This window comes from Anguilla anguilla, chromosome 9, assembly GCF_013347855.1.
Source record: "Anguilla anguilla isolate fAngAng1 chromosome 9, fAngAng1.pri, whole genome shotgun sequence".
NCBI lineage: Eukaryota > Metazoa > Chordata > Actinopteri > Anguilliformes > Anguillidae > Anguilla > Anguilla anguilla.
Window position 1 is genome coordinate 20000269 of NC_049209.1, and position 27979 is coordinate 20028247.

Here is a 27979-nt window from a genome sequence, read left to right on the forward strand (position 1 = left end):
GAGGCCGCCATGTTCCTCACAGAGGCCGCCAGGTTCACAGAGATCCAAACTGGCATTTAGCTCTTGCCTTCACCTCAGGCTCAGAACAGGGGCTTCCGTTTCTTAAACAGGCGTCCATGATCAGAGAAGGCCTGAAAACGAGGGCGCCTCCGATTTCTGGCGAGCTAGGAGCCCTCGAGCGGGAGGGGCCCCGAGAAGGGAGAGGAGAAGCTGCGCAACATTAGCGCTGAGCGGGGCGCGAATGCAGCTGGAGTGGGTGGGGTGGGGGCTCGTCGGTTCCCTCCTGAGGGCGTGATCGCTGTGGGACGGGGTCGGAGGCAGCAAAGGTTCCAAAAGGTCAAAACGCATGCAAGGGGACACGGGGGGGCCAATAATCAGAACAACATCCATGACGACGACAAAGGACAATGACAGAAAAAAAATGAAATAAATACATCTCGGGGTAAAAAAAGAAAAAAAAGAAAACCAAAACAAAATCTAAATACATTATTTTAAAATTTCCTTGTTCTTTTTTCTTCTTGTTTCTGTGTTTAATATATTCTAAACACAAAGCTTTATACATTTTGGTATAGTTCGTTTTTGTTCGGATTGGTAGAATGAAGGGGGGAGGGGGAGGCTGGGTGGACCCAAAAATGGTAGGGTTGGGTGGGGTCACTGTGGTAGAGGCGGGGCCAGAGCATGCATCTGAGGGCAGTCTGTCTCCCTGATTGCCTTGTGCTGGCAGAGGGGAGGAGCCTCTTGGAAGCCCCTCCTCCATCCCTCTCACTCGCTCTCTTCAGTCTCTGTGAGGTTAGGGGCTCAGCAGTAATTTGGGGAGGGGGGGTTGGCTGGTGGGAGGTGGGGGGATTAGGGGCACAGGCTGTAATGGGACGTCCCAAAGGAGAGAGACAAGAGGCTGCCCCTCCCTCCATCCCCATCGCTTCCCTCATGTTTGGACACAGGGCCTGGGCAGCTCCGCCAGCACTAACTCTTGTCTGGAGAGAGAGAGAGAGAGAGATAGATACAGAGAGAGAGAGAGAGAGATACAGAGAGAGAGTGACAGACAGTGAGAGAGAGAGAGAGATACAGAGATAGTGAGAGAGAGAAATACAGAGATAGAGAGAGAGAGAGCGAGAGCGATACAGAGAGGGAGAGAGGGGGGAAGAGAGGCACCAGTTTTAATTATTCCACAGGTGTTCTTCGCATTGGCACAGAGCCAGCTAGTGCTCCACAGATGGAAGCCTCACATCACGGCCTCCACTGTCTGCGCAAAATTAAATCCAAACTCCTCCTGAATTAAGCAAGCTCATTCCACCACCAGGGGAAAGCCGAGCGAATCTGCACTCACCCGCCACCTCCCACTTCAATCCAAAATCAAAATCTGCTGGCGGCAATTACATTACAATCAGTGTAATTCTCCTTCCATCGTGCGCGTTTACGCCAGAATCCACGGCTGTGAAGACGGGGGGGGCGTCCGTCGAACGGCGGGACAGTGCAAACCGCACGGTAAGGGGGCCAAGCAACCGGGGCGCGGCGAAACGAGGCTTACTGCCAGTTCAGCGGCCGCATTAACACCAGGCCGGCCAGCCTTTAACACGGGCTGGCCCTCCATAGCCGGCCTCCTCCTGAGATTTCTCCCCGTCGGGGAGTTTTTTTCTCACCGACATTTGAGGGTTTCTCTCCCCACTCCTGCTCTTTACAGCAGGGTGATGCCGTACGGATGGATGGGTCAAAGACGGAAGGAGGAGAGACGAAAGGGGGGAAGGGAGGAGAAGCAGCGAAGTACCTTTGTTCTCGTCTGTGTCAGTAGCTGCTGCCATACTTTGGCGTAGTTGGTTATATCTGTTCTCCACATCCTGGAAAGAGATAAAAGTCACAATGTTTCAGAGCTTGTGGCAAAATTTGCATAGTGCCAGGAAGCAAGCTAATCTATTTTAGGACAAGGGAGGTGAAGCTGGGGACTCCAATAGCCGCTAGAACTAGAATCTTTGTCATAACACAGGAAACACACTAGACTACCACCCACTGAAGTAGATCAAGGGTGTTTTCACACACGGGTCATTTCAGCCTCTCAAGACCGATGGCGTGCCATTTTTTCCCTCTGAAAGGGGAGGTTCATCTGCGGTTCTTTTCGGGGTCCGCTTAATTTGTGCATCGTGAACACAAAGTGGCCCCAGTCCGCTTTGCATTCTTCTGTGCGCTGTTAATACCCTGAGACTTGCTGTACGTTGACTACGTGCAGCTGCAGCGTACTCGGCTAAAAAGAAATATCAGAATGGCTGCTGGTGGTGTTCGGGGGGGATGGTTAGGTCAGAAGAAACCTGTGCTCTTCTTGCATCAGCTTCCTCAAAATGTAGCACAACCAAATGATAAAGATCTGCAGAGGCCATCTTGAAGAAAATTACACATAATCAGGGTTTGATATAAGTGGTATACAAGTACGCATTAACAGCAAAAAAAAATAAAAATGCAAACCAATTTTATGTCATAACAGTGCAGATGGCAACCTATTATGTATTCCATTAGGACATAAAATTGGCTAAAAGTGCCACTTCTGCTAACCCCTGTCCATAATCCAGCGTTACAGCAGTGGGGTCTGAGTTCTAAAGAAGCTGTTGTGTGAACACAACACATCTCATCAATGCTTAAGTGGACCAAAAGACAGCTGAGTCCTCTTTCAAGTCCACTTACAATGTGAACACTGAACAAGAGTTCATTTGCAGCTGGTTCACTTTTTTGATCCATTTGGTTCTGGTTTGGCGCATTTTAAAAGAACTATATGAGAAAACACCCTGACAAACGAAAAATCGACCCTCAAGGAAATGTGAAGACTAGCAGGCAAATGCATCATTTTCTTCTCAATGGGATTTCTGACAGACCAAACCCTGAGCTAACTCCCACCCAAACCCCAAACCCAAAACCTAACCCAAAGCCCAACCCCTAGCTCAACATGTAGAAGCTGGCAATATGGATGCTAAGGAAGTCCACACCCCAGCATAAATGAGGTGGCTAGCCTGGACAGACCTACTCCAGGCAGTGTACAGCCAGCGGTGCCTGGACGTGGCTGGGCGGAGTCTTTGGACCTTACCTTCAGGTATTGCAGGCTGGCCTGCAGCACGCGCAGGTGTGTCATGACCTGCCGGCTGAGGTTAGGGGCGCCCCCTGGCTGCGAGGAGGCTGAGAGCAGCTTCTTCAGGTCGATCCCGGAGTCTGCCGCCGAGACCCATCGAGCTCCCAGCTCTTTCTCGCCGCCCTGGAGGTCCTCATCGGTGCTGCTCTCCCCCAAGCCCCCGTATCCTTCCAGAACCATATAGCTACCTGCTGAGAAAGACAAAGGGGGGGGAGGGAGAGAGTTCTTGTTACCCCGTACAATACATCAACGCAGGCAAGGGCTATTTCCCAAAAAAAAAGAAGTCCAGACACTGCAATTTACAACCCTCTTCTCCAAGAGTAGTAACCTCTTCTTTCAGGGAGAGGAGGAGGAGCAGACAGCAAACCTGTACGTGTTTGCCTGCCACAGCCTGAAGGACAGTCAGCAAACATCCGGAATCAATAACAGCTTTTCAATAAAGGGAGAGGCGGGCCGCGGAGGCAGAAGCCTGTCCTTCGTTTTCTGCTTAAACTTTCCTTCTCTTTGTCTTAGTTTGTTAACCACTCTCCCAGTCAACAGCGTTTATGTAAATGTCACCGCTATTACCGTTATCGTGTACTGAAAATGGCAGCCCAGCTTCGGTACCGCGGTACATAATGAAGCCACAGAAGTGACACGCGGTTTGAACCGAAGAGAGGTTAGACGCAGAGGTCATGTGACGGGGGGACGCCACGCGCCACGCGCTCACCGCAGTCCTCCGAGCTCTCGAAGAAGCCCGTGTCCCCGGAGGCCAGCGCTCGAGCCGCCTCCTCCCTCCCGCCTCCGTTCTCCGGGGACCGGAGCGGGGCCGAGGACACCCGGGCCCCCGTGCTCTCCATGGGGCCCCTCAGCGAGGTGGTCCTCAGGAGCCGCCCGCCCCCGCCGGCTCGCCCCGCCCTCTCGCCCTCCTCCTGGGCCATCATCTGGCTTAACAGGACCTGCCGTAGAGTAGCCACTGTGACAGAGGAGGGGGGGGGGAGAGAGAAGCAGGGGTAGGGAGGGAGGATGAGAGAGAGAGAGAGAGGGGGGGGGGGGAGGGAGGGAGGGAGGGAGAGAGAGAGAGAGAGAGAGAGAGAGAGAGAGAGAGAGAGGGGGGGAGGGAGGGAGGGAGGGAGAGAGAGAGAGAGAGAGAGAGGGGGGGGAGGGAGGGAGGGAGAGAGAGAGAGAGAGAGAGAGAGAGAGGGGGGGGGGGGGAGGGAGGGAGACAGAATATGAGAGCATGTCAGATATATCCCACAGTGCAGGAACGATACTGCCCCAGTGCAGTGGTAACTCAGCCCTGAGTCTAGTTAAATTATAACAGGCTGTGCAGGTATGATAATGCGTGGGGGTGACTGACAGCACAGATGATGTCACAAATGGTGGAAGAACACTGTGGCTGATGGTCAAGCACAGAATGGTGGGGTCTTGTGGTAGGCTCTCTCTCTCTCTCTCTCTCACTCTCTCTCTCTCTCTCTCTCTCTCACTCTCACTCTCACTCTCACTCTCACTCTCACTCACAGGTGCGCAGGGCCTCCTCCGCTCTGGAGGGGGGCAAGCAGAAGGGGTCGGCGTCGTCGTCGTCCACGGCCACGCCCTGGCGCGACCTCTGCGGCAGGAAGGGCAGCCTGTCGGCGAGGTCGGGCTCCAGGTACGGCACCTCCTCCCCCTCCCGCTCCAGCTCCGCCCCTTCCTCCCCCGCTTTGATCTCCTCGAAGGGGTTGGACCCCGGGGGCGGGGTCTGCGTCACCCCTGCGGAAGAGGTGCTGCCATCCTTCTCTGTGTGCGGAACAAAACGAAAAGCACTTCACACAACGGTACTCCTCACACGCGCCATGCGTTTCTCACAGCACACGTTACTCATGATGCTCTCCATACATTCAACATGCGCGTAATGGAGCCCGTTGTCTGTTCAGTAATGCCAGACAGCAGCGGTCTTGAAGAAGGCCGCACAAACTGCACACAGGAATGATCAACAATCCACACACCAGGGGACTGGATGCTTCCGGTGGAAGTGCGGTCCGGGTCCTTGTTCAGTTTGACTCCGGCGCCGATCATCTCCACTGCGTCGCGCTCCCCGCTGAAGAAAGCAAAACACGTCAGAAAAGGTCCGTTTTCAAGGTCAGCAGAATGAAAAAAAAAACAACAAAAAACTGAAAAGCCAAGAAAGAGTACAACAAAAAACGAGATGAGACCCGTGCACGCAGAGCGAGGACACGAGGGACTTACTCCGTCTGAGGTAAAGGAATGACATTGTGCGCTTTCGTCTTCATGGAGTCCGCCCTTTGCGTGATCAGACACTGCCACCTGGTGGATGGAGGGCAAGATGCACGGTGAGCTGCGCATCGACGACGAGCTGTGATTTACGACTCACAGCTAAACGGCGAACGGGTGAACGGACTCACGTTCTCTGTTCGGACACAGTCTGCGCCATCAGCTCATAGATCTGGGCTCCGTTATCGGACATGGACAGCACAAAGAAGGATTTGTTGTCTGGGGGGGGCGAGGGGGGGGGGGGGAGAGCACAGAGGAATTGCACGGTGGTTAAAGCCTCGATTAACTCCGGTCAGGGAGAAAGCGAGCGTTCGCTCAAATGAAATGATTACTTGGAATAATTCCAATTGCTCACTGCGCGCACCAATCGCTGTACTGTGGAAAGCAGAATTTATGGTAGGCCCTGAAAATTCCCAGACAGACCCCACCGATTACACCTTTTTACGAGGGTTTGCCATGGATTCTTTAACAGATAGCACGGGCTGTTAACTCAATAGTAAAAGACTGTATACACAAAGAAAAGCTAAACAAATAAAATAAATAACAATAAAGAACATCTATCCAAGTATCTAAATGTAGCTTGAAATTAATTCTGGATTTCCTTAGAGGGGTTGGGATGTTGAGGTGGAGTAGATAAATATGTGAACTAAACCCTGGGGACAGACAGGTACACAGGTGTGTGTGCGCACGTGTGTGGATGTGTGTGAGTGTGTATGTATGTCTGTGTGTGTATTCGTGTATGCATGCATTTGCGTGTGTATGTGTGTGTGTGTGTATATGCGTGTATGTGTGTGTGTGTGCGTGCGCATATATGTGTGTGTGTGTGTGTGCGTGCGTGCGTATGTGTGTGTGTGTGTGTGCGAGTATATGTGTGTGTGTGTGCATGCGTGTGTGAGTATATGTGTATGTGTGTGTGTGTGTGTGTGTGTGGGCGGGGCAGAGTCTCACCTGTAGCGACGGAGCGCACCAGCACGGTGTTGAGCTTGATGATGGGGCTGAAGATGTGCTTGGTGTCGGCCGTGCCTGCCAGGTTCTTGCTGTGGCACTTGAGCACCAGGCGCTCGTCCTGCTTCTGCAGCAGCACCAGGATGTCCTCCAGGAGCAGCGTGTACAGCTCTGCGGGGGGAGAAACAGCCCGTCTCACAGACCGCTAACGCAGACTGCTAATGCAGACCGCTGACACAGGCTGCTAAAGCAGACTGCTGATGCAGACCGCTAACACAGGCTGCTAAAGCAGACTGCTATTACAGACTGCTATCACAGACCATGAGAAACAGCCTGTATCACAGACTGCTGGCACAGGCTGCTAAAGCAGACCGCTAATGCAGACCGCTAACGTAGACTGCCACACAGGCCGCTAATACAGACTGCTAATACAGACCGTTATCACAGACCATGAGAAACAGCCCGTCTCACAGACCGCTACCCAGACCTCTAACACAGACCTTTATCACAGACTGCTAAAACATGGTGCACGGCTCCTGCAGTGAATTAACCGTCCAGCCCGCTCACTAACTCACTGCTCCGCCCAGAACGCACAGCTGTCATCGTAAACAGAACTGTGGGGAGGGTGAGGGAAGTGTGCAGTTCCTCTGAAATGCCCCCGGCACCGCCGCACACCGCTGGCACGGTCAACACTGCAGGCAGCTGACGGGCCAGCCCGACCATGACTCCACCCCTTACTGAGGCCTGCCGATTCCAGGGCGCTCCGCAGGGCTGCCGGCCACAGGCGGCACCGGCAGAGCATTCGCTTGTGTAAGAACGTGTGCCTCATGCGAAAGCCACTGAGAGCCATTAAAAGCCCCGTTCTTAATCAATGCCACCAGCAACTGCCAGGAGCAATAAACATCCAGGTAGGAATCGGCGAGAGTGCGCCAGAACCAGGCCTGGAGAGGAAGACGGCGCTCCATGCCGGAACAAAGCCGCTGACCTGAACACCGTTTGTGTGGAACACGTGCGGCACTGACGTCTATAACCCAACGCTGCAGGGCACTTGTTGCTGCCAAATCTTCACACGGGAACTACATTAAATACGTTTTTTTTTTTTGTTACTGTCTCACAGAGTCACTACAGCAGCAAACAATTTCACAGCGACGCAGTGAAGACGATGCATTTTTCAGTCATACGGTGTGCCGGTGACATCCGCATCAAATCCAGCAATTACGACGCTCAAAAAAACCCGACACAATCTACAATTAAGACATCGTTACAACCACAGCCCCGTCCACCTGCCAACCGTTCCGTGTGAAGACTCCAGCATGAAGGAACTACCATGAAACCCACATTTACAGTCATTTTGTTCAAACATACACATTGCTGATGTGGTCTGCGAATTACGATCTGTATGAAACCGCTATCAAAGAAAGCGTTTCCTTCGTGAAGCAGGTTGGGACAGACAGCAAAGCCAGGGGGCAGTACGTCAGTAACTGTCACACTCGCTTACCAGGCTGGCATAAGGAGCTTCCCGCAGCCGCCATTACGGCTCGGGAAAGTGTTTTTCATTACGCTGCTTAATCACTGTCACTGATATTGCCTTCAATGCAATTACCACTGCGCTGCCGCGAAACACCAGCACAAATAAACACCAGCGCTCTCCCTCCCGGCCCTTGGCAAACACTCCACGTTCTTTTGTTAAAAATCAATTATTCCTTCTCATGTCGAGCATTAAAAAGAACGTGTTCAGCAAGAAATTTATAGGCTACATAAATACTTTTGGCCCAAATCTATGTTTCAACGATTATTTACGACGGCTACAAAACTTTTTATTTCTTTGTCAGTCAGAACGGAAAAGCAATTTCCCTCTTACTGGATACGCAGTAGGTGTTCAGCAGGAGAAAAAAAACAGGTTTTGCATATCGCATTCAATGCAGAAGTTGTTCATAACCGTCAACCTCAAAGGTTATTTGCAAGTATCTTCAAAAGAAAAATATTGTTCGCATACTGCAAGTGTTACCCAGAGACATTCCCAATTTTGGGTAAATGTTGTGCGAAATGACTTATTTTAGAATCGATAATACTGTATACACGTAAAATAATGGCATGCTTCATGGTCGCATGTCAATTGAGTTGTCTTTCCTGTTACAGTTACCTACTGATTATCATGCCTGACTTGTATGGATATGTAATTGACCTTGCTGTCATGGATACGTACTGATTTTCTTGGCTTTGTTGTCACAGTTGTTGTATCGATTGTCTTGTCTGTTGTCACGGTTACATACTGACTGTCTTATCAGTTGTCAGGGTTACGTACCGATTGTCTTATCTTTGTTGACCTTCCAGGAGAGAGGTCCCTCATGCACCATCTTCCTCTTGGTCAAGTCCAGATTCTGTGGAAGAGCATGGCCATGAAACTTCCAGAAACCTCCCCTCACCGACACTTCACACAGATATTTCATTCACATACACATTTCCATAGCAATGCGGCAGCAAAGCTCATATTTACTAATACACAACATTTTTACATCCACAAAAATATATTGCATATTTCACAAATGACAACATTCCTTAAAAATATCTTGCTTACACAATACACCACACACTTTGGTTGGAATTGGTTGTTTAGTAAAACGATTTGTGATTGGACGGTGGCTTACAGTACCTTGAACTCCGAGATCATGGGGTTCTCGCTCTGTTTCAATGATGACAGGTCTAGCCTTCTCTGGTAGTCTTCCAGCCTCTGCAAGGCATAGAGCAGTGGACATCAACACCACTGCCATTTTGTAAACTTTTATGTGTATGCGTATGTGTGTACATACGTGTGAGAATATGCGTGTGAGTGTGTGTGCGTGTGAGCGTGATTTTGCCCTCCCCCACATTCACCTGTTTATTCTCAGCTTCTTTCACTGCCTGGTTGACATAGTTGAGTATCTGTCTACAGCACTCCCCTGCCCTCTTCACCTTCTCCTTCTCCTCAGCGTCCTCTGCGAAACACACATGTACAGACACACAGACACACACACACAAACACACCCGCACGCACACAAACACGCAAGCACGCACACACACACACCCGCATGCACGCGCACACAAACACACCCGCACGCACACAAACACGCACGCACGCACACACACACACCCGCACGCACGCGCACACAAACACACCCGCACGCACGCACACAGTCACAGAAAGAACAATCACATGTTGCTCATTTAGGAGACACTCTTATCTGGAGCGACTCTCGTTGCACTGCGACACATTGTGCAGAGACACACGTCAATAAGCCAGTCCTGCGGGCCCATGATAAGGCTGTATTAGCAGCGGTGGCCACGCCTCACGTTTAGCGGAGCAGACAGGCTAAACACACTCCCGCACACGCCAGCCTGTGAGTACGGCACAGCGCTGCCCACTCCCGCACACGCCAGCCTGTCAGTACGGCACAGAGCTGCCCACACTCCCGCACACGCCAGCCTGTGAGTACGGCACAGAGCTGCCCACACTCCCGCACACGCCAGCCTGTGAGTACCGCACAGAGCTCCCCACACTCCCGCACACGCCAGCCTGTGAGTACGGCACAGAGCTGCCCACACTCCCGCACACGCCAGCCTGAGTACCGCACAGAGCTCCCCACACTCCCGCACACGCCAGCCTGTCAGTACCGCACAGCGCTGCCCACTCCCGCACACGCCAGCCTGTCAGTACCGCACAGAGCTGCCCACACTCCCGCACACGCCAGCCTGTCAGTACGGCGCAGCGCTGCCCACACTCCCGCACACGCCAGCCTGTCAGTACGGCGCAGCGCTGCCCACTCCCGCACACGCCAAGGGGCGGGGTCCCAACCTCACGGCACAGGACCGTAACACGCATAGGAATGTTACAGTCCTATATCACGCGCCAGTCACACGATAACAGGGATGCTTCCTCTCTGCTCACTTGTGAATGAATTTAGAGTACGACAAAATAGGATTAAATTACTGTGATTCAACAGCTCTTGAAATTCTCAAAAAATATAAATGAATAAATGAAAAATGTTCTGTGAATGTTGAAAAACTTTGGCTTGGCTAAGGATTGCTTAATACTCACTTTACTTCACTCTAAAAGAACATAAAACGCAGATCAGAAGATATGCATCTTACTTGGATCTATGTTAATTCTTAAATACCAAATATGATGTGTTATTAGAATTCAGATCATCCTGCTGAGGAACCGTAAAGCCCTCAATGAGCCTTTATTGCCACGGCGAGGGGCTCATGCACAGGAGAGGTTAGGGTTCGAGTCATCGCGTGCGCTCGAACAGGCCCACGCACAGCGGCCCCCCGCAGGCAGGCCTGGGTACTGCACCTGTGTACTTGGCGATGTTCTCCAGGAGGAGGGGGTACTTGGTGAGCCTCTGCATCTCGGCCGGGATGATGTCCTTCAGCTGGAGCCTGCGGCACAGGCGGTTACTCTCCGCCTCCTGCGGGTAAAGAGAGCCCCGCCCACCGCGGCGTCAGCGCCCGAACCCTCCCAGCATGACGCCCCACACCACCTTTCCACCGCTCCTTTCATCATCAGCCCCCTTCCACACACAAGGCAGAAAAACCCCTCTTCACAGGGACGAGCTGCTTTTAGCAGGAACTGCGTCACGTATTTGAATGGCTTGATGTGCTATATTTAATCCAGGCTTTTCCTGATGCCAACACTTCATTTGAATATCAAACTATACGCAAGAAAATGGGCTTCACCTAAGTGCTTCATAATGTTACGGGGGTCCTGAGGGCAGAGAATAGGCTTGTCATTAACACACGCTGTTCTCCGTGTCTATGCAAGCCTGCAGTGTCTATGTTCGACCGTGCCCGGCTCCTGTTCCCAGCATGCACCTCTCTGAGCCGCCCCTCCCTACCAGCATGAAGGAGGAGAAGCGCGCGTCCTTCTTCTGCCGGGTCTTGATGAGCTCCAGGGCGAAGGGCTGGTTGCTGCAGAAGGTGCCGACCGCTCGCTTGATCTTCTCCTCCTCGCCGCCGCCGAACTGGAAAACCCCGCCCAACAAACATCAGTGCGAGTCGCCACGGTGACCACGCCGGATTAAAGTGGGAGCTTATACTGACCCAAAGCAGAACTGACAGGGCCAATGAACCGAGTCGCATGAGGAACAGCCAGTTTTATCATCGACACTGAATCTCTGAGAACCGGCTGAGTCTTGGGAGAACTGACTGAATCACAGGGACTTGGGAGTACTGACTGAGTCACTGAGTCTTGGGAGTATTAACTGAGTCAATGGGACTTGGGAGTATTGACTGATTCACTGGGAGATGGAGTACTGAATCACAGGGACTTGGGAGTACTGACTGAGTCACTGAGTCTTGGGAGTATTAACTGAGTCAATGGGACTTGGGAGTATTGACTGATTCACTGGGAGATGGAGTACTGAATCACTGGAACTTGGGGAGTACTGACAAAGTAACCAGAGGAACGCTTGCTGAGTAACTATGTCATGGGCCAATTTACTGAGTTACTGGAAGATGGCTGACCGAGTGGACAGAGGGGTACTGAGTCATGAGCGGGTCCCGGCTGTGCCACTCACTCACTACCCATTTAAAAACACAGCGCTCTTTCCCCCCATGTCTCCCCTATGGCTCACAGAGTCGCTCGCCTCTGCAGCCTTTTCCAGCAGGACTCACACAGGAGAGCTGAGCAGCACAGACACCAGAATCTGCAGCCAGACGCTTCGCTTGGCCAAACTGCGGTGTGTTTTTAAAAAAAAGCAGCTGGATCAAGCTGTTTCTGTAAAGAGAAATGCTTTACGGTCTGTTCGACTAGGTCACAGGCAATATGGCTGCTGTCCATGATAAATATATTAGTGGGTGCATCTGCTCAGCAAGAGCAACGGCGATGGGCCCGCTGACGAGCACATTCCAGATGTCTTTGACAGGAATCTGGCCGTCAGATATGGTATTTGCTTTTTAGGAGTTATTTTTTTTTTGGCGTTGTGCAAGTTTGACTCAGCAAGATTTAACCCAAATGTATGCTGGGTGTCAGAAACGCAGCGGCGCAGAATTAAGCCGCAACAATTCCCACAAACCTGGTGCTGTTTATGCTCAGCACTGGGCATTCAAAATTATAATACAATGCTCGATCAACAATTACGTCCCTGTCAAACACCAGCAGCTCCTGAAATAACGATTTGGCCTTTGGCCTGAATCATATGACACGGCATAGGCCCCTCCCAACAAAAAGCACAAACTGCTGTATCTACAGGCGTTGCAGACTTGCAAAGCCCGTAGGGTCATTTACTGGGGGTACATTCTCAGGCAGGCATTACCCAGGACAGCAGGTCGTCTCCTATCAGGTCCACGACAGTCGTCTCGGTCTTCTTCCTGATCGCGCTCATCTGGTCAGATATGGAAACTGCAGGACAAGCGCACGCACGGATAAATCAGATGGGATTCGGCATTTATGTGGCCTGAGGTTCAATAAACAGGACTGTATGAGGCAGCGCGTAAGCGGTGCGTCAGTGAGCAGACTGCCAGTGTGATCAGTGTGTCAGTGTACAGTCAGTCAGTGTGGGATCAGTGTGCGGCTCCAGTGTGTCAGTGTACAGTCTGTCAGTGTGTCAGTGTACAGTCTGTCAGTGTGTCAGTGTACAGTCTGTCAGTGTGTCAGTGTACAGTCTGCCAGTGTGGGATCAGTGTGCGGCTCCAGTGTGTCAGTGTACAGTCTGTCAGTGTGTCAGTGTACAGTCTGTCAGTGTGTCAGTGTACAGTCTGCCAGTGGGCAAGTGTGATTCTGGGTACCGTGCAGCTGAACGATTTCCTCCAGGTTGGTGAAGATGTTCTTGATGTCTGCAGCAGGAAGGATGGCTTCTCTGGTGAGCTTCTGACAGAACACACTGTCCAGCACCTTGAGCGTGCGCAAGTGAGCACGCTCCGTGTAGAACAGCTCTGCAAACCACAAACACCTTCTCTATCAGGACACACCCCTTTCCTTTGTTACCTCACTGTCACTATGGTAACATCAGATCACACCCACCATCCTGCAGTAAACAGAGTCAGATCACAACTTTGACCATATCCAAAATGTTCTACAAATATGGCTTTATGAGTTCCATTCCCTCAGGCTGAGAGAGCATGCGAGAGCTCTACCCACAATGCCCCTGGGCTGAAGGGGAAGCGCCTCACCGTTGATGACTTCCTGTCTCTTGATCTCGTGCGGCGTGAGCCCAGCCAGCACCTCCCGGCTCACAAGCTGCTGCCAGTTGGGCGGGTCCTGCTCCAGCTCCGTTTCATTACCCTGGTCATCCTCGCTCTGGAGCTCAGCACTGCCCAGAGTGTCCATTCTGAGAGAGAGAGAGAGGGGGAGAGAGAGAGAGAGAGAGAGAGGGGGAGATAGATAGAGAGAGAGAGAGAGAGAGAGGGAGAGAGGGAGAGAGAGAGAGAGAGAAAGAGGTCAAAGATCACCGTGACAATGGGCAGCCAGGTATAGACAGGCATGCATTCCCACTCTAGCCCTTTACATGATTTAAGGTGAAGAATTTAGTCACCCCTATACTGCATTCTTATTTTGACTGAGCTTAAAGCCCAAGAACGATAAATATCCTTGTAAAACTGGGTTATTAGAATGTAAAACTGCATTTGGGAATATGTTACAAGCTATTTTTTCTTAATTGCACAAACTGTATAAAAACCCAAATAAAATGACTAGTTAACTGAAGGGGCAAATTAACTTTGGTTTTTAAAAAAAAATTTAAACACTGCAGACACAAAGGACACCAAGAAGCACAAGAGCCTGTAATTACAGACATATTTAGATGTTTGCTACGAAGCTTAACAAGATTACAGTTGCATTACAGCTGCCTTGTTTTTACTGCTACTGAAAAGATAACATGACAGTTGGTGAGAGAGGATAGGAGAAAAAGGTGTAAGGAATGCAGAAGAGATAGAGGGAGAGGGCAGGACATACACACAGATGCACGTACACACACACACACACACAGGCTGCCCAGCCAGCTGGCAGGTAAACATCACACACAGACAAGCGCATTCACTCACAGTCTGTTCAAGACTGCACTTTAACAGTACAGTACATCCACAGCAGCTGTCTTGTACACAGAAGGACAGAAGACAGACAGACAGACAGACAGACAGACAGACAGGCAGACAGACTTACCTCCTGATGGGCCTGGGTGTGCCCCCGTCCGGAGCCCTGAAGAACAGCACAGACTGATCAGCGCACAGCCCTCATACCACACCTGGGCTGAGTCCACTGCCTAAACTACGTTTTCAGGTGTGTGACTGAGTAACTGCAGGCATGTTCAGGTACGCAAATAACCAGCTCCAGATACAGCCAGGTGTGATAGTAACTCCAGGTAGGGACAGGTGTGTAACTCCATGTACGGCCAGGTGAGCGTGTAACTCCGCGTACAGCCAGGTGTGTGAGTAATTTCAGGTATTGCCCGGTGTGTGACTAACTCCAGGAAGGCCCGGTGCATGAGTAACTGCAGTTGGCCAGGTGTGTGAGTAACCGCAGGTAGGCCAGATGTGTGAGTAACTCCAGGTAGGCCAGGTGAGTGAGTAACCGCAGGTAGGCCAGGTGAGTGAGTAACCGCAGGTAGGCCAGGTGTGTGAGTAACCGCAGGTAGGCCAGGTGAGTGAGTAACCGCAGGTAGGCCAGGTGAGTGAGTAACTCCAGGAAGGCCAGGTGTGTGAGTAACTCCAGGTAGGCCAGGTGAGTGAGTAACCGCAGGTAGGGCAGGTGTGTGAGTAACTCCAGGTAGGCCAGGTGAGTGAGTAACCGCAGGTAGGCCAGGTGAGTGAGTAACCGCAGGTAGGCCAGGTGTGTGAGTAACCGCAGGTAGGCCAGGTGAGTGAGTAACCGCAGGTAGGCCAGGTGAGTGAGTAACTCCAGGAAGGCCAGGTGTGTGAGTAACTCCAGGTAGGCCAGGTGAGTGAGTAACCGCAGGTAGGGCAGGTGTGTGAGTAACTCCAGGTAGGCCAGGTGAGTGAGTAACCGCAGGTAGGCCAGGTGAGTGAGTAACCGCAGGTAGGCCAGGTGTGTGAGTAACCGCAGGTAGGCCAGGTGAGTGAGTAACCGCAGGTAGGCCAGGTGAGTGAGTAACTCCAGGAAGGCCAGGTGTGTGAGTAACTCCAGGTAGGCCAGGTGAGTGAGTAACCGCAGGTAGGGCAGGTGTGTGAGTAACTCCAGGTAGGCCAGGTGAGTGAGTAACCGCAGGTAGGCCAGGTGAGTGAGTAACCGCAGGTAGGCCAGGTTTGCTTACCTGTCGCTGTCGCGCTCCTCGTCCTGCCTCTGCTCCACGCTGCAGGAGCTGAAGTCGAAGTGGGTGCTGGGCGTGTGGGGCGTGCCGTCCAGGGCGTCGCTCGTGTGCAGGCCCTCACCCACCCTGGGGAGGGCGGAGGAGGGCGTGAGGCCTGGGGGGGGGGAGAGAGAACAGGCTTACCTTAAACCCACTTAAACCTGCTGTCAGGGCATTTAAACTAGACCTTTATTTTTTACAAAACACCCTTTTCATTCAGAAAACTTCAACAAAAACGTACCAATGCAGCGGTTACAGGTCTACAACAAGCCACAAAAGACAACCACGTTCTGCGAGTGTAATTCAGATGGAAAGGAAAGCCTTTTTAAATGCAAACCTTGACCACAAAGCAATGAAACTCCATTCGGGCAGCAGCCAATTACGAGCACGAAAAAACATAAACATGGCAATTATTTTTAAAACGGAGCTCTGTGCGAGTGCCAGCGCAAGAGCTCGTAAGTACCTCACTACAGAGCCCTGATGCAGAAAACACGTCCAAACAGACGCAGACAAGAAACAAGCCAAGAGAGAAACAAAGAGATGGAGAGAGGGACACAGTGTAGGGAGGAAAGGAGAGAAAAGAAAAGAAAAACAAAAAGACCTGACAAAAAAAAAACCAAAAAACAAAAGAACCCTGGAAGAGAGAAAGAGGGAGGGAGAGAGAGCTGGAGGGAGAGGGAGAGAGAGGGAGGGTGGGAGAGGCAGAGAAGGACGGAGGGAGACAGAGAATGGAGCTCAGGTCTCTCACCGCTGTCCGAATCGCGGCCGCCTCCCTCGGGGCTCTGGGTGATGGAGGGGCTGAAGGGAGGGGAGGTGGTGAGCGCCGGGGTCTCCGAGCCCTCGCTGGACTGGCTGCCCCGGGCGCGGCTGGGGTCCGCGTACTCCGCGATGTTCATCGCTGGCTGGGACAGCTGCTTCTGCGGCCGCGGCTTATTCATCTCCATGGCTCTGCCTACTGCACGCGTGCACACGCAAACAAGCGCACGCGTGACACGCAAACACGCAAGCACACACACACACACACGCAAACAAGCGCACGCGCATGAGCGCACGCGTGCACACGCAAACACGCAAGCACACACACACACACACGCAAACACACGCACGCGAGCACACACACACACACGCAAACAAGCGCACGCGCACACGCAAACACGCAAGCACACACACACACACACACGCGCAAACAAGCGCACACGCATGAGCGCACGCGTACGCACACGCAAACAAGCACGCAAACACACACACACATAGACAACCGCGCGCACACACACAGACACACAAAAACACAAACACAGACAAGCCTGAGCACACACACACACACGGAGTAACAGGGTCTTGCTGCACAAGCACAACGCTGCTGCTCCAGCCTGTCTCATATGAAGACATATGAAGCACACAGCCAGTGTCACACAGCCAGCGTCACACAGCCAGCTCTCCTCTCTCCTGGGACACTCCTGAAGCAGTTCCATGAACAGGACAATCTAAGTCACTTTGTGCTCTGTGTGTAATATGTCTGTCCAAGGATAAATTCTGCCCCATCAATCAATCAAAATGAATTTTGATGGATTGATTGATTGATTGATTGATTGATACACTTGGGGGGTGTTACGTCCCTCCGCCTCAGGTGGGGGCGCTGGCCGTTTGGACACGCGTGTGTCTTGTTAACGTTAATTGTGAGCACCTGTGGCGGTGCCCTTTTAAGAAGCCTGGAGTCGGCTTCTCAGGAGATGGGAGTTTTTTCTCCTCACCTCTCGACCACGGCCGGGTCTTGATTTTATCTGGTGTTTTGCCGCTATTTTAGTATTCCTTATATGTATTTAAATAAAGTTATTGGTTATTTTGGGAAACCTTGATGTCGGCATCGCTTATGTTTGCGGGGGCTTGAGAGCAACCGTAACAGGGGGGCAGTGGAGGGGCAGGGTGGGCACTTACTCGAGGGGGCGTCGATTCGACTGGGTCGCCTGGGAGGGCCGAGGATGCTGGGAAATCGAGGCTTCTTCACTTTCTCTTCCCCTTCTTTTTCAATCTTTATGCTCTTCTGCTCAACGGGGAAGACACAAATCATAACCAGATTCCCACAGCAGCCTCTCTGCATCAGTGGAACTGAGTACTGTGTGTTTGTGAGTGTGTGTGTGTGTGTGTGTGTGCGCATGTGCATGTGTGTGTCTGTACGTGCATGCATGCATGTGTGAGTGCGTATGTGCACACGTGTATGTCTGTGGACGTGCAACCACGTGTGTGTGTCTGTGTATTTTTCCGTGTGTATGTGTGCGGGTGCGCATCTGCCTGCATGTGCGTGTACGCGTTCTCCGCACCTTTATCTTGGGCAGGAAATGTATGCGGACTCGTTTGGGCTCCAGGCCCCGGGGCTCCTTCACCCTCACACCCAGCTGCTTCATATAGGTCAGAATGACAAACTGCATGGTGCTGCTGAGAGGGGGAACACACACACACACACAAGCACTCATTTATGCATGCACAAAATTCATTAAGAAAGAGACCTGCACCAGTGTGACAAACTGCCATTGATCAAACTGCTCAGACACTTATACGAGCCCAGAGTGAAAATGGTAGCAATCAAAGCACATTTTTCCCTTGTACGAGACAAGGTAACCTGAGCTGTTACAGTAAAATATCCCACTGTAAATTGTGCAGTGTGTAAAACTACCCAATTTGTCCCCGTAAGGGCGTGTAAAAAGGAAAGAGGTACTGTAATGCTGGCATACTGTGCAGGCAGCATAAACCGTACAACCTGATTGGTCCCTGAAGCCCAGTTGATTTTCCCTTGTAAGGCATGTGGCTTTGGGTTGAAGCAGCTAACTTCATGGAAGTCTCCTACTCTGCTATTCGCAGTCTGTCCACCAGGTGTCACTCTAGTAACATCAGTAAGCATGAGCGTCTATGGAGGCGGGGGGAGGGGGGGTATCTAATCTTTCTGCAACTTTCTGAAAAGCTTTGACCTTTATCTGATCTCCACTCTTAAATGTCAATGTGACTCCAAGTCCTCTTTACCACCTTTAACAAACTCGATCTTTATCCAGTTGTGCCCATGCTGCAGTGTGAAAACTCCTCTGGCTGCAGCCTGAAGTTTTTGGAATGCAGTTTACCATGTTCCTAAGTGCTTGTTTTCCTGTCAGGATGTGTTCCGGGGAAAGACGCCTAAAAACACGATTTTACTACATATCTACACCTAATTAGTTGTTTGTTCATACAATAACAATTTTTTATGTACATGAGCCAGTTAAACACAAAAAATGTGTTGAAATTCAAAAGAAAAAAAAAGTCTCAAGAGGAAAAGTAGAACTTTTGATGTGATGCAAACAATGTCCAGAGGATGGCGCCAAAGCTGCATTTCCATCGCCGCGGGTATCTCGGGGTGAGTAACCGCGCTCTTCTGACTGTACTGTTCCGTGCTTTTTTTCCCCCTATAGGCATAAATACTAAAGGAATGTGAACACGGGGAACGTCTGGGTCTGGAAACGGCCCACATACCCTTCTGTCACGGCAAACTCGGGCCTCAACACGCACCCCTACCATCTGCCACGAACGCGGGCTCCTGCAGACCCCCGGACCGCAACCATACGGAATGCAGCACAATCACACAGCTTTATTAATCATGCATGGAAAAACATGCTTCAACAGCGCCATTCAAAACCACACCAGAAGAGGTTCCACGGTGGATAAGGAACACCACCGAAGCCCATGATGACAAAGTTCAGTGGAAAATGTCCATCAAAGTCTTGTCAAAACATTTTTCGCCTAACCCGATATCGGCAGCTGTGCCTCTGTAGGTAAAGCGCATGTGTTCCTCTAACATGCTTCTCCATGATTCACTGTTTAACCGCTCCTGGCTGCGCAGTACTACAGGACAGCTAGCGCTGACTAGACCAGAAGTAGATTTCTCACTAATGACTGGCACAAACGTCTATGTTGGCTCGCATGACGAACCGTGTCACCCTAAGGGCAAATGGAATAACGTCTTTTAGAAATGTATTATTCAGAGCAGAACAACTGACAAAACAAGATAAAAAAAGGCAGGGGAGAAGCCGAGGGAAGGGTGCCAGGGTTCGACGCTAACATTTTATCCAAGGAGCATATGCACTCCTAAGTACAAAAATTTTTAAGCACACTAAATGCATCCCAGTTAGTGGATATACTCCTGAATTATTAGCCACGCCAACTTGCGGGAGAAAATGCTCCTAAAATGAAAGCACCGTAGAGCCCTGGGTGTTCTTTAAGCACTGGAACTAAATAACTAAGATCGACAGTATTTCTCCCGCTCAAATAAATAAAGGTACATAAGCGCACTGAGAAAAAGCGGTGTTTAAAACGGCCTCAGGCTCTGGACTGACACAAAGCCAAACTGTTTTAAAGACACGAGGCCCAAGAGCACGGTATTATACCAGGGGCCTGTAACCCTGAACCTGCAAAACTGCACTGGTCCGCTGCTTTCTGTTTCCACTGTAAATTAGCCACAAATTTAGACCCCAGAAACCAGATGAGCTGCGTTAACTGCGTAACCAACTGTTAAAATTAGGCAATTAAGTGCTGATTAACCAGCTGACCCTGTGGGCCTCCAGAACTAGCCTGGCAAAGCCCTGCATTAGAGGCAAATTATGCTTCCTTAAGAACACCTGAGACTAATGAGGGAACCCATTTCCAATCCCAGGTTCTCTGTTCATTTGAGTGAGTAACACTGCTGCTTCCACCCTTTTTACATCACGGTTTACAGCACATTGAATCGACAGCACTGCAGCAAGTCGACAGGCCTGCTTGAGATATTCCGCGAGAGTGACTGATACTGTGTGAAAGGCCACCGTCACTGATCCCGACGACCAAAAAGCCCCCGCCACGCGATGGAAAAGGTCGCCTCAACTTCCCTCTGGACTCCAGCTGCAGAAAGGTAGTTTCCAGAAGAACGTCTGCACCGTTTCCCATTAAAAGTTTAGGAGTCAATATGACTAAGAATATGAACACCAGCTTGTGCTTTCAATACCTGCATTTATAAATGAGCTGTTTGTTGTAAATCATACTACTGTCATCGGTGTATTTGTTGTGTCATCCGTGTTGGTCAAATCTCTGGCTGTCGAAAGTGTATCTTCTTATAGAACACAGACTTATGTATATATCTGACTATCGATCTATCATAACCTCTCACCAGCTCCTCACAAAGATAACGTGGGCTTGCAGGCTTCCATTTCACCCCTGGAATGCTCAGTGTCACCATCTCTCCCTATTGCTGACTAAATGAGTGGCTCCCTACAAAACCAGATATCCTGAGTTCTATGTGTATGCCTGGGCCTTAAAACCACTAGTGGTTTAGAGTCAAAGAGGAATTCCAGGTTAAAGTGAATGCAGTTTATCATACAGTGTGTTCAACGATAGCAAGATACAACGGTGGGCAGCAAAATGTGAGTAGTGAAATGGCTATATGAGAATGGCGTGCAGGAGGTCGTACTGACGAGTCTCCACAAACTATTCCACTTTTCCCTTATATGCCCAAGGATTTTTAAAAAAATCATCAAAGAAAGACAAAATCACAACAAAACAACAGTACCACCAATGACTCTGCCTGCATTATATCAGTAAGCCTATCAAACCAGGTCAACCTTTGAAGCCCAGCCGGCTGCTGACTCATAGGTAACATGCATTACCTACAGCTCACCTTTGATTGGTGTTCCAAGATCTTAATTCAGCGCCCACTGTACCACACCATGGATGAAACCCACCTGTTCCCCACGGCATCGGCTTTCCAACAGCACCAAACATGATTACACTGCATACGGAAAATCTGAGGTTTACATAATGCCATTGCAACTCAGTAAATGACTGCAGCAGGGCAGTATTGGGGCAACAGCACTGTTTCTTTATCAAACCTTGCTGACTCCCTGTGAGCACCGCAGACACAGTCTGTTCTCCTTCGGGAGTCTGATACGGGGCACACTTCTGTAAACCGCCCTACACTGGTTTAACCACTAGGTGGCGACAAGGGCAACCATAAGTGCCTGTTCTGGGTCCGGAGTTAATGCTTCATCAGAGTATAAACCCTTACCACTTCTCCTCTTCTGTGGGCTGTGACGTCAGCCTGAAAAGAAAAAAGAAGGCTGTCAGTTCACGCGCTCTCCTTTTCATACACACACAGAGATACGCACACTTAGCTCATCCCTCCCTACAACAAGCACAATAACCTGGAGGGCACGGGTTTGCATGAAGCGGAAATCGGTGAAAACAGCCCGCCCGTACAGCAGGACACGGGTGTTTCACGCGGGGCACGTCGCAAACAGCACCTCGTCATAGCACAGGTGAGGTTCCCTCCAGCCTGCCCCTCCCCGCCCCGACGCCTGCCCGCACTGGCCCGCTAATCGCGTAGCTAATTCCCCATTGTGGCCGCGACGGCAAAACCGCCGCCCGCCGCCCAGACGCAGACTAAAGACCCACCCCTCCGGCGTGCGTCCGGGTTCCCGTCCCATCGCCGCCCCACACCTTCTGTACTAGTTCAGGTCATACTGTTTTTTACAGAACCTGTCTGCATTCCGGATTTGCATTTGGGTTATTATTTTTTTTTTAGCACGGAGAATTTGCATTAGTGCTTTAATGCTTTAGTGATGTCACATATCACCGGTCTGGGAGTGTTGTGAGCCAGGTTTGGCTATTAGTACACGTAAATAAGATTAATGCCTTTTTGCTCATCTGCTAGACGTAGCGTCTGCCACGTGAATGTGATGCGATGCGATGAAACGGTGAGTCCGGTGTGGGACAATACCAGAGGCTGAAAGAGCAAATGTGTGAGAGGATCAAACCTGGCAACCCTGCTAATCCACCCTGTTTCTCCTTTTTCCTCCACACGCAACCGTCTGAGTCACCGGCAAGACGCCCTGAGATACGGCCCGCACACTTCCCTGCCCGCCCGCACGCGCGCGCGTGTGTGTGTGTGTGTGTGCGTGTGCGTGTGTGCGTGTCAGTCTCTTGCTGCACGTGGCTTGTTTCTCTCTGCTGAAAGCGGTTTAGGCTTCAGTGTGGTATTTCCATTGCACCACTGCCGTTATCTTTAACTTAAGATATCAATCAACCAGGTCATCTGCATTTGTGGGTTTGTGCATGCTTGTGAGTATGTGTGTGTGTATGTGTGTGTGTGTGTGTGTGTGCATACACGCTCGCGTGCGTGGGCATGTGTGTGTGTGTTTGCGTGTGAGTGCAAGCTTGCATACACTGATGAGTGTGCATGAGCGCACATGCATGTTCAGTGAGATTGCGTGTGTTGTGTCCGTTCAGTGAGACTGAGTGTGTTGTGTACGTTCAGTGAGACTGAGTGTGTTGTGTACGTTCAGTGAGACTGAGTGTGTTGTGTACGTTCAGTGAGACTGAGTGTGTTGTGTACGTTCAGTGAGACTGAGTGTGTTGTGTTCGTTCAGTGAGACTGAGTGTGTTGTGTACGTTCAGTGAGACTGAGTGTGTTGTGTACGTTCAGTGAGATTGCGTGTGTTGTGTACGTTCAGTGAGACTGAGTGTGTTGTGTACGTTCAGTGAGACTGAGTGTGTTGTGTACGTTCAGTGAGACTGAGTGTGTTGTGTACGTTCAGTGAGACTGCGTGTGTTGTGTACGTTCAGTGAGACTGAGTGTGTTGTGTACGTTCAGTGAGACTGAGTGTGTTGTGTACGTTCAGTGAGACTGAGTGTGTTGTGTACGTTCAGTGAGACTGAGTGTGTTGTGTACGTTCAGTGAGACTGAGTGTGTTGTGTACGTTCAGTGAGATTGAGTGTGTTGTGTACGTTCAGTGAGACTGTGTGTGTTGTGTATGTGTGTGCTGACTGTGTGCGTTGTGTATGTGTGCTGACTGTGTGTTGTGTATGTGTGTGCTGACTGAGTGTGTTGTGTACGTTCAGTGAGACTGAGTGTGTTGTGTACGTTCAGTGAGCCTGAGGGCGTTGTGTATGTGTGTGCTGACTGAGTGCGTTGTGTATGTGTGTGCTGACTGTGTGTGTTGTGTATGTGCTGCTGACTGTGTGTGTTGTGTATGTGCTGCTGACTGTGCTTGCGTGTGGGTCTTACAGCACTTCCTCGATCTTGGAGATGATGTGTTCGGCGCAGGAGCGCTCCCTCTCCAGCGCCACGCGGTCTCTGACCCGCTCCGTGTCCAGCCGCACGAGCTCCGCCTCGGCCAGCGTCAGGCCCATGCTGCGCTTCTGCCTGCAGGCCCACCCAGCACAGAGCCCTGCGTCATGCACACTTTCACACGAACCTCTATTATGAGGACTTCCTGTTTCCTGCCAATATGTGCCTCGGCCCAACAGAGAGCACTGTATCATGCACAGTCTCACATTACATTACATTACAAGCTCACACCGTTTCCTGTCAATCATGCTTCCCCTCCTTCATCGCATCACAGAGAACTACGTTATGCAGTTTCACACAAACCTCCACTATGGAGGACATACCGTTCCCAGTCAATCTCTCCCTCCGTCTCCTCCCTCCTTACATCCCTCAACCCTCCATCTCCGCACCCCTGCTTCTCCCTCTCGCTCACCTGAAGTCCTCCAGGTTTTTCTGTATGTCGGGGACCAGACTGTCCTGCAGAACCTGCACATACTGCCTGTGGAGCTCCTCCGGGATCAGCTCTGGCCTCCGCCGCTCTGCACGTACACAACGTACAACACACACACACAGAACACGCACAGCAAACAAAACATACACACACACAGAATACGCACAGCAAACAAAACACACACACACAGAATACGCACAGCAAACAAAACACACACACACAGAGTACGCACAGCAAACAAAACACACACACACAGAATACGCACAGCAAACAAAACACACACACACACAGAGTACACACAGCAAACAAAACATACACACACAGAATACACACAGCAAACAAAACACACACACACAGAGTACACACAGCAAACAAAACACACACGCACAGAATACGCACAGCAAACAAAACACACACACACAGAATATGCACAGCAAACAAAACACACACACACAGAATACACACAGCAAACAAAACACACACACACAGAATACACACAGCAAACAAAACACACACACACAGAAAGAGAGTCAGTAAGCTGCACACACCTCTCTCACAGTCCTAGCTCACTGACAGCTGGGCTGGCCTGGGAAGATCTAGCATGGTGATGTAATGGGGACTTTGTGGGCTGACACTCAAGATCACAATTTTCCACACAAACTAGCAGAAGCTTTCAGAGGACAGTGGGAAATAGTGATGACTAAGGGACTCCACTGCAGTGGGCAAGTAGACATATGACACGCTGCTCTTCTGTCTTATGCTCCGATAAGGCAAAACACCCAGCTCAATGCCTGTAACCTCAATCTGGGCTGTTACCCTGGTGACAGGGCATGTTTGTGTTCCAAATCAAATGGCATTGTGAACAAAACAAGCACGTTGCCATGCGGAAAGCAAAATCCTATGTCGATTGAGAAAAAAGTTTTAAAACAAACTTTCAGAACAGGGTGTGAGACTTCAAAAGAGAACATTTCTACGATCTACAGAAATACAGAAAAGAACGAGATCTCACCCAGTTCAGAGGCAATGGACTCTGGTACGGCGACTTTAAGATTCTGTAAAGAAAAGGACAAGGAATTTCATGCATTTGATATTTACATCTCACATTTGATTTAGAACATGTGATCAGCTTCTCGCCCTCAGCAGGACAGCGTCAGCTGCAGACAGCACAGCGCATGCAGCTGAACACCATCGCTGGACGCCGAGAGGGAAAACAGCCAGGTGCACAGAAGGACAGGAGAACGTGTTTGTGTAAGTGTACACTTCTGCGCGAGCGTGTGCGTCTACTTGGGACACTGAAGAAGCATAACGCGGGTGAGGATGAGGAGTAGAGGCGCAAGGACATGCGTTTCTGATCAGGGGCTGGTCCTCCCTGTCCTTATGCTCCCCCCCATAGAAATTCAGTGACCGCGCCCTAAAGTGACAATCCCTTGAACTCTACGACAGGCTTACAGGTAAAAGAGCAGGCTCCCTTCCCTGAATGCAACGCAGGGGCTATGAGCCGGAAGACATGACACATCCACCAGCCAGGTACTAAAACGTCAAACACAGCCGCTTCAGCGGACTGGCGAGCATCTGCTTTACGAACGCCGCCCCAGCGCGCAGACAAAGCGCCAGGCGAAGGCTGCAAACCAGGTGGGAGACTGCCGCCATCGGTGTGCGCGACAAGAAAAAGGAGAAAAATGGGGAAGTCGTCACATCAGTCCTGTTTCTCTCTCACTCACACCCATTCACGCACGCACACAAAGACAGAGGAAAAGAAAAGACAAACACGCGCGTTTGAGGTGAACGGCGGATGGCCCTGGCGCTCCCGCAGTGACCTACTCCACGGTAGCTCCCCAATGATTAATGCAGGTCAGTGACTGACACGTGACCAGCCAATCAGGATTAAGAAACTCAACCTGAGACGCCCATACAAGCAAGGATCTCCAGTGGCCTTAGAAGAACAAAGGCCCTGACGCTCATTCAAGAGCAAGGTGCGGAACGGAGGGAGAGGCCCTTGCTGAAGACAGACAGAAGGCACTACGGGATTTGTGCAACATGACTCAAAGAAGTTATTTTTCAGAAATAAAAGCGCAGTTCATAAAAGCTGAATAACAGGTCATCCCAGAGGTCTAGTGCGATTGTTATGATACAGGTGAATCATAATTCCTGCCCCTCTGATTGGCTCTGTACTGTGTACAGACCAAGATGTCTGATGTTACCAAATAGCTGCTTAAGGCAAACACCATCAGCAGAAGCATCTAAACCCTGCTGTCAGCGTCAGGCTTTTCCACTGCTTGTCTGAGTTCCTCATCGGGTCAGACTACAGCGATGACAGGCTCCAGATAGGCACTGCACACACACGCATACAAACAGGCTAACAAGACTACACATACACACACACAGACACACACAAATACACACACATATATTCACACACAGGCAACACAGGTGTACACACACACACACACACACACAAGTGTATACATACACACACATAGACACACCCACACATACACGTACGCAGACAAACACACAAACACATACACTGTGGTGCACATATGCAAAGATACCCACGTTCACACAACTTGCACAGGCACGCACATACACATATGTACACACTCCCCTGACAAAGGGGGACAGCAGCACTGATTTGAGAGCTGTTTTGGAGTGATGAAGTGCAGGTGTAAGGGGGTTGTACTGCAGTTGTTTTCCAGTTAAAGAATCGCTGTAGCCCCCCCCCCTTGGCTGAAGAGCGTGTTATTCATTTCGCTCCGGCGGGGGGGCGCCGTGCTGGGACCGCGGGCGGCGGCCTGGCGGTGCGGTCGAGCGGACCGTACTCACCGCGGCTCGGTCCATGAAGAACGTGTGGAAGTCCATGAAGATCCGACGGGTCTCTTTGGAATTGGTCTGTTTGTACAGGTCAGCGTAGAGGTAGCAGAGCTGCAGAGCACAGTCAACATTCCCTATAAACAAAGCACTGCCCAAATACACACATCTTCATCACATCTTTATGCCCTGTGAGGACACTATACCATAAAGTGGGAGGGTGTTTGTAACAGTCAGGTAGTGACTTTACAGTCCCTTCCCTCATAATCCCAAATGTCCCCGTAGTGTGGTAGGTACGGTGGCTCTGAAGTGCAAAACGCAAAAACAAAAAGAAAAAGCAAAAACAAAAACTTTCGGCCCAGAGGTGCAGATGAAACATACAAAAACAAAAACAAAAACATGCAGCCCTGAGGTGCAAAACACAAACATACAAAAATAGCAGCCCTGAGGTGCAAAACACAAACATACAAAAACGAAAATGTGCAGCCCTGAGGTGCAGATGCAACATACAAAAACAAAAACTAGTAGCCCCAAAGTGCACTGCTGCACTTCGGGGCTACTAGTTCTTGTTTTTGTATGTTGCATCTGCACCTCAGGGCCAAAAGTTTTTGTTTTTGCGTTTTCTTTTTGCTTTTGTGTTTTGCACTTCAGAGCCACCGTAGGTATGCATTCAGGTGGACCACAAACCAGCATGGAGAGCTACAATACATGACATTACATTCACTTGGCAGCCTGTGGCTCAGCTTGCCTGGGCCGGGCCTGAAGTGGGTTTGGGGGGAGCTCTTACCAGCGGGGCGGGTTCAAACTGTGAGACCACGTGGTGGAGGAAGGCAGCCAGGTGAGCAGGGCGAGATTTCAGCAGCTCAATACTCTGGAAACAACTACACTGGCCATTTATCTGAGAGAGGGAGAGAGGAGGGGTTAGAGAGAGAGAGAGGGGGGGGAGAGGGGAGACAGTGCGGAGAGAGGAGAGAAAACAGGGAGAAGGGATGGTGGAGAGGAGAGACAGGAGAGAGAAGATAATAGAGAGAGAGTGT

General features: G+C 50.7%; 1 protein-coding gene across 3 annotated transcripts in view; it reads right to left on the reverse strand.

Annotated features, from left to right (window-relative positions):
- Nucleotides 1-527: 527 nt before the first annotated feature.
- arhgef12b (Rho guanine nucleotide exchange factor (GEF) 12b) overlaps nt 528-27979 on the reverse strand; it is an 80777-nt gene continuing 53325 nt past the window's right edge. The window contains exons 13-40 of one of the 3 annotated variants that reach the window (XM_035433526.1): nt 27730-27840; nt 26958-27056; nt 25144-25186; nt 24117-24222; nt 23642-23779; nt 21644-21676; nt 17907-18018; nt 17524-17629; nt 16337-16543; nt 15553-15703; nt 14445-14480; nt 13457-13614; nt 13073-13219; nt 12601-12686; nt 11182-11307; nt 10641-10755; nt 9182-9282; nt 8961-9038; nt 8613-8688; nt 6311-6478; nt 5494-5581; nt 5318-5395; nt 5077-5168; nt 4610-4867; nt 3819-4064; nt 3068-3300; nt 1766-1835; nt 528-974 (exon numbers count right to left, since the gene is read on the reverse strand). In XM_035433526.1, the coding sequence (XP_035289417.1) occupies nt 964-974; nt 1766-1835; nt 3068-3300; nt 3819-4064; nt 4610-4867; nt 5077-5168; nt 5318-5395; nt 5494-5581; nt 6311-6478; nt 8613-8688; nt 8961-9038; nt 9182-9282; nt 10641-10755; nt 11182-11307; nt 12601-12686; nt 13073-13219; nt 13457-13614; nt 14445-14480; nt 15553-15703; nt 16337-16543; nt 17524-17629; nt 17907-18018; nt 21644-21676; nt 23642-23779; nt 24117-24222; nt 25144-25186; nt 26958-27056; nt 27730-27840 (3273 nt within the window). In that variant the 3' untranslated portion in view covers nt 528-963. Of the gene's footprint in view, nt 975-1765; nt 1836-3067; nt 3301-3818; nt 4065-4609; nt 4868-5076; nt 5169-5317; nt 5396-5493; nt 5582-6310; nt 6479-8612; nt 8689-8960; nt 9039-9181; nt 9283-10640; nt 10756-11181; nt 11308-12600; nt 12687-13072; nt 13220-13456; nt 13615-14444; nt 14481-15552; nt 15704-16336; nt 16544-17523; nt 17630-17906; nt 18022-21643; nt 21677-23641; nt 23780-24116; nt 24223-25143; nt 25187-26957; nt 27057-27729; nt 27841-27979 lie in introns of all 3 variants that reach the window. The other 2 variants (XM_035433525.1, XM_035433524.1) reach the window with 2 other exon arrangements.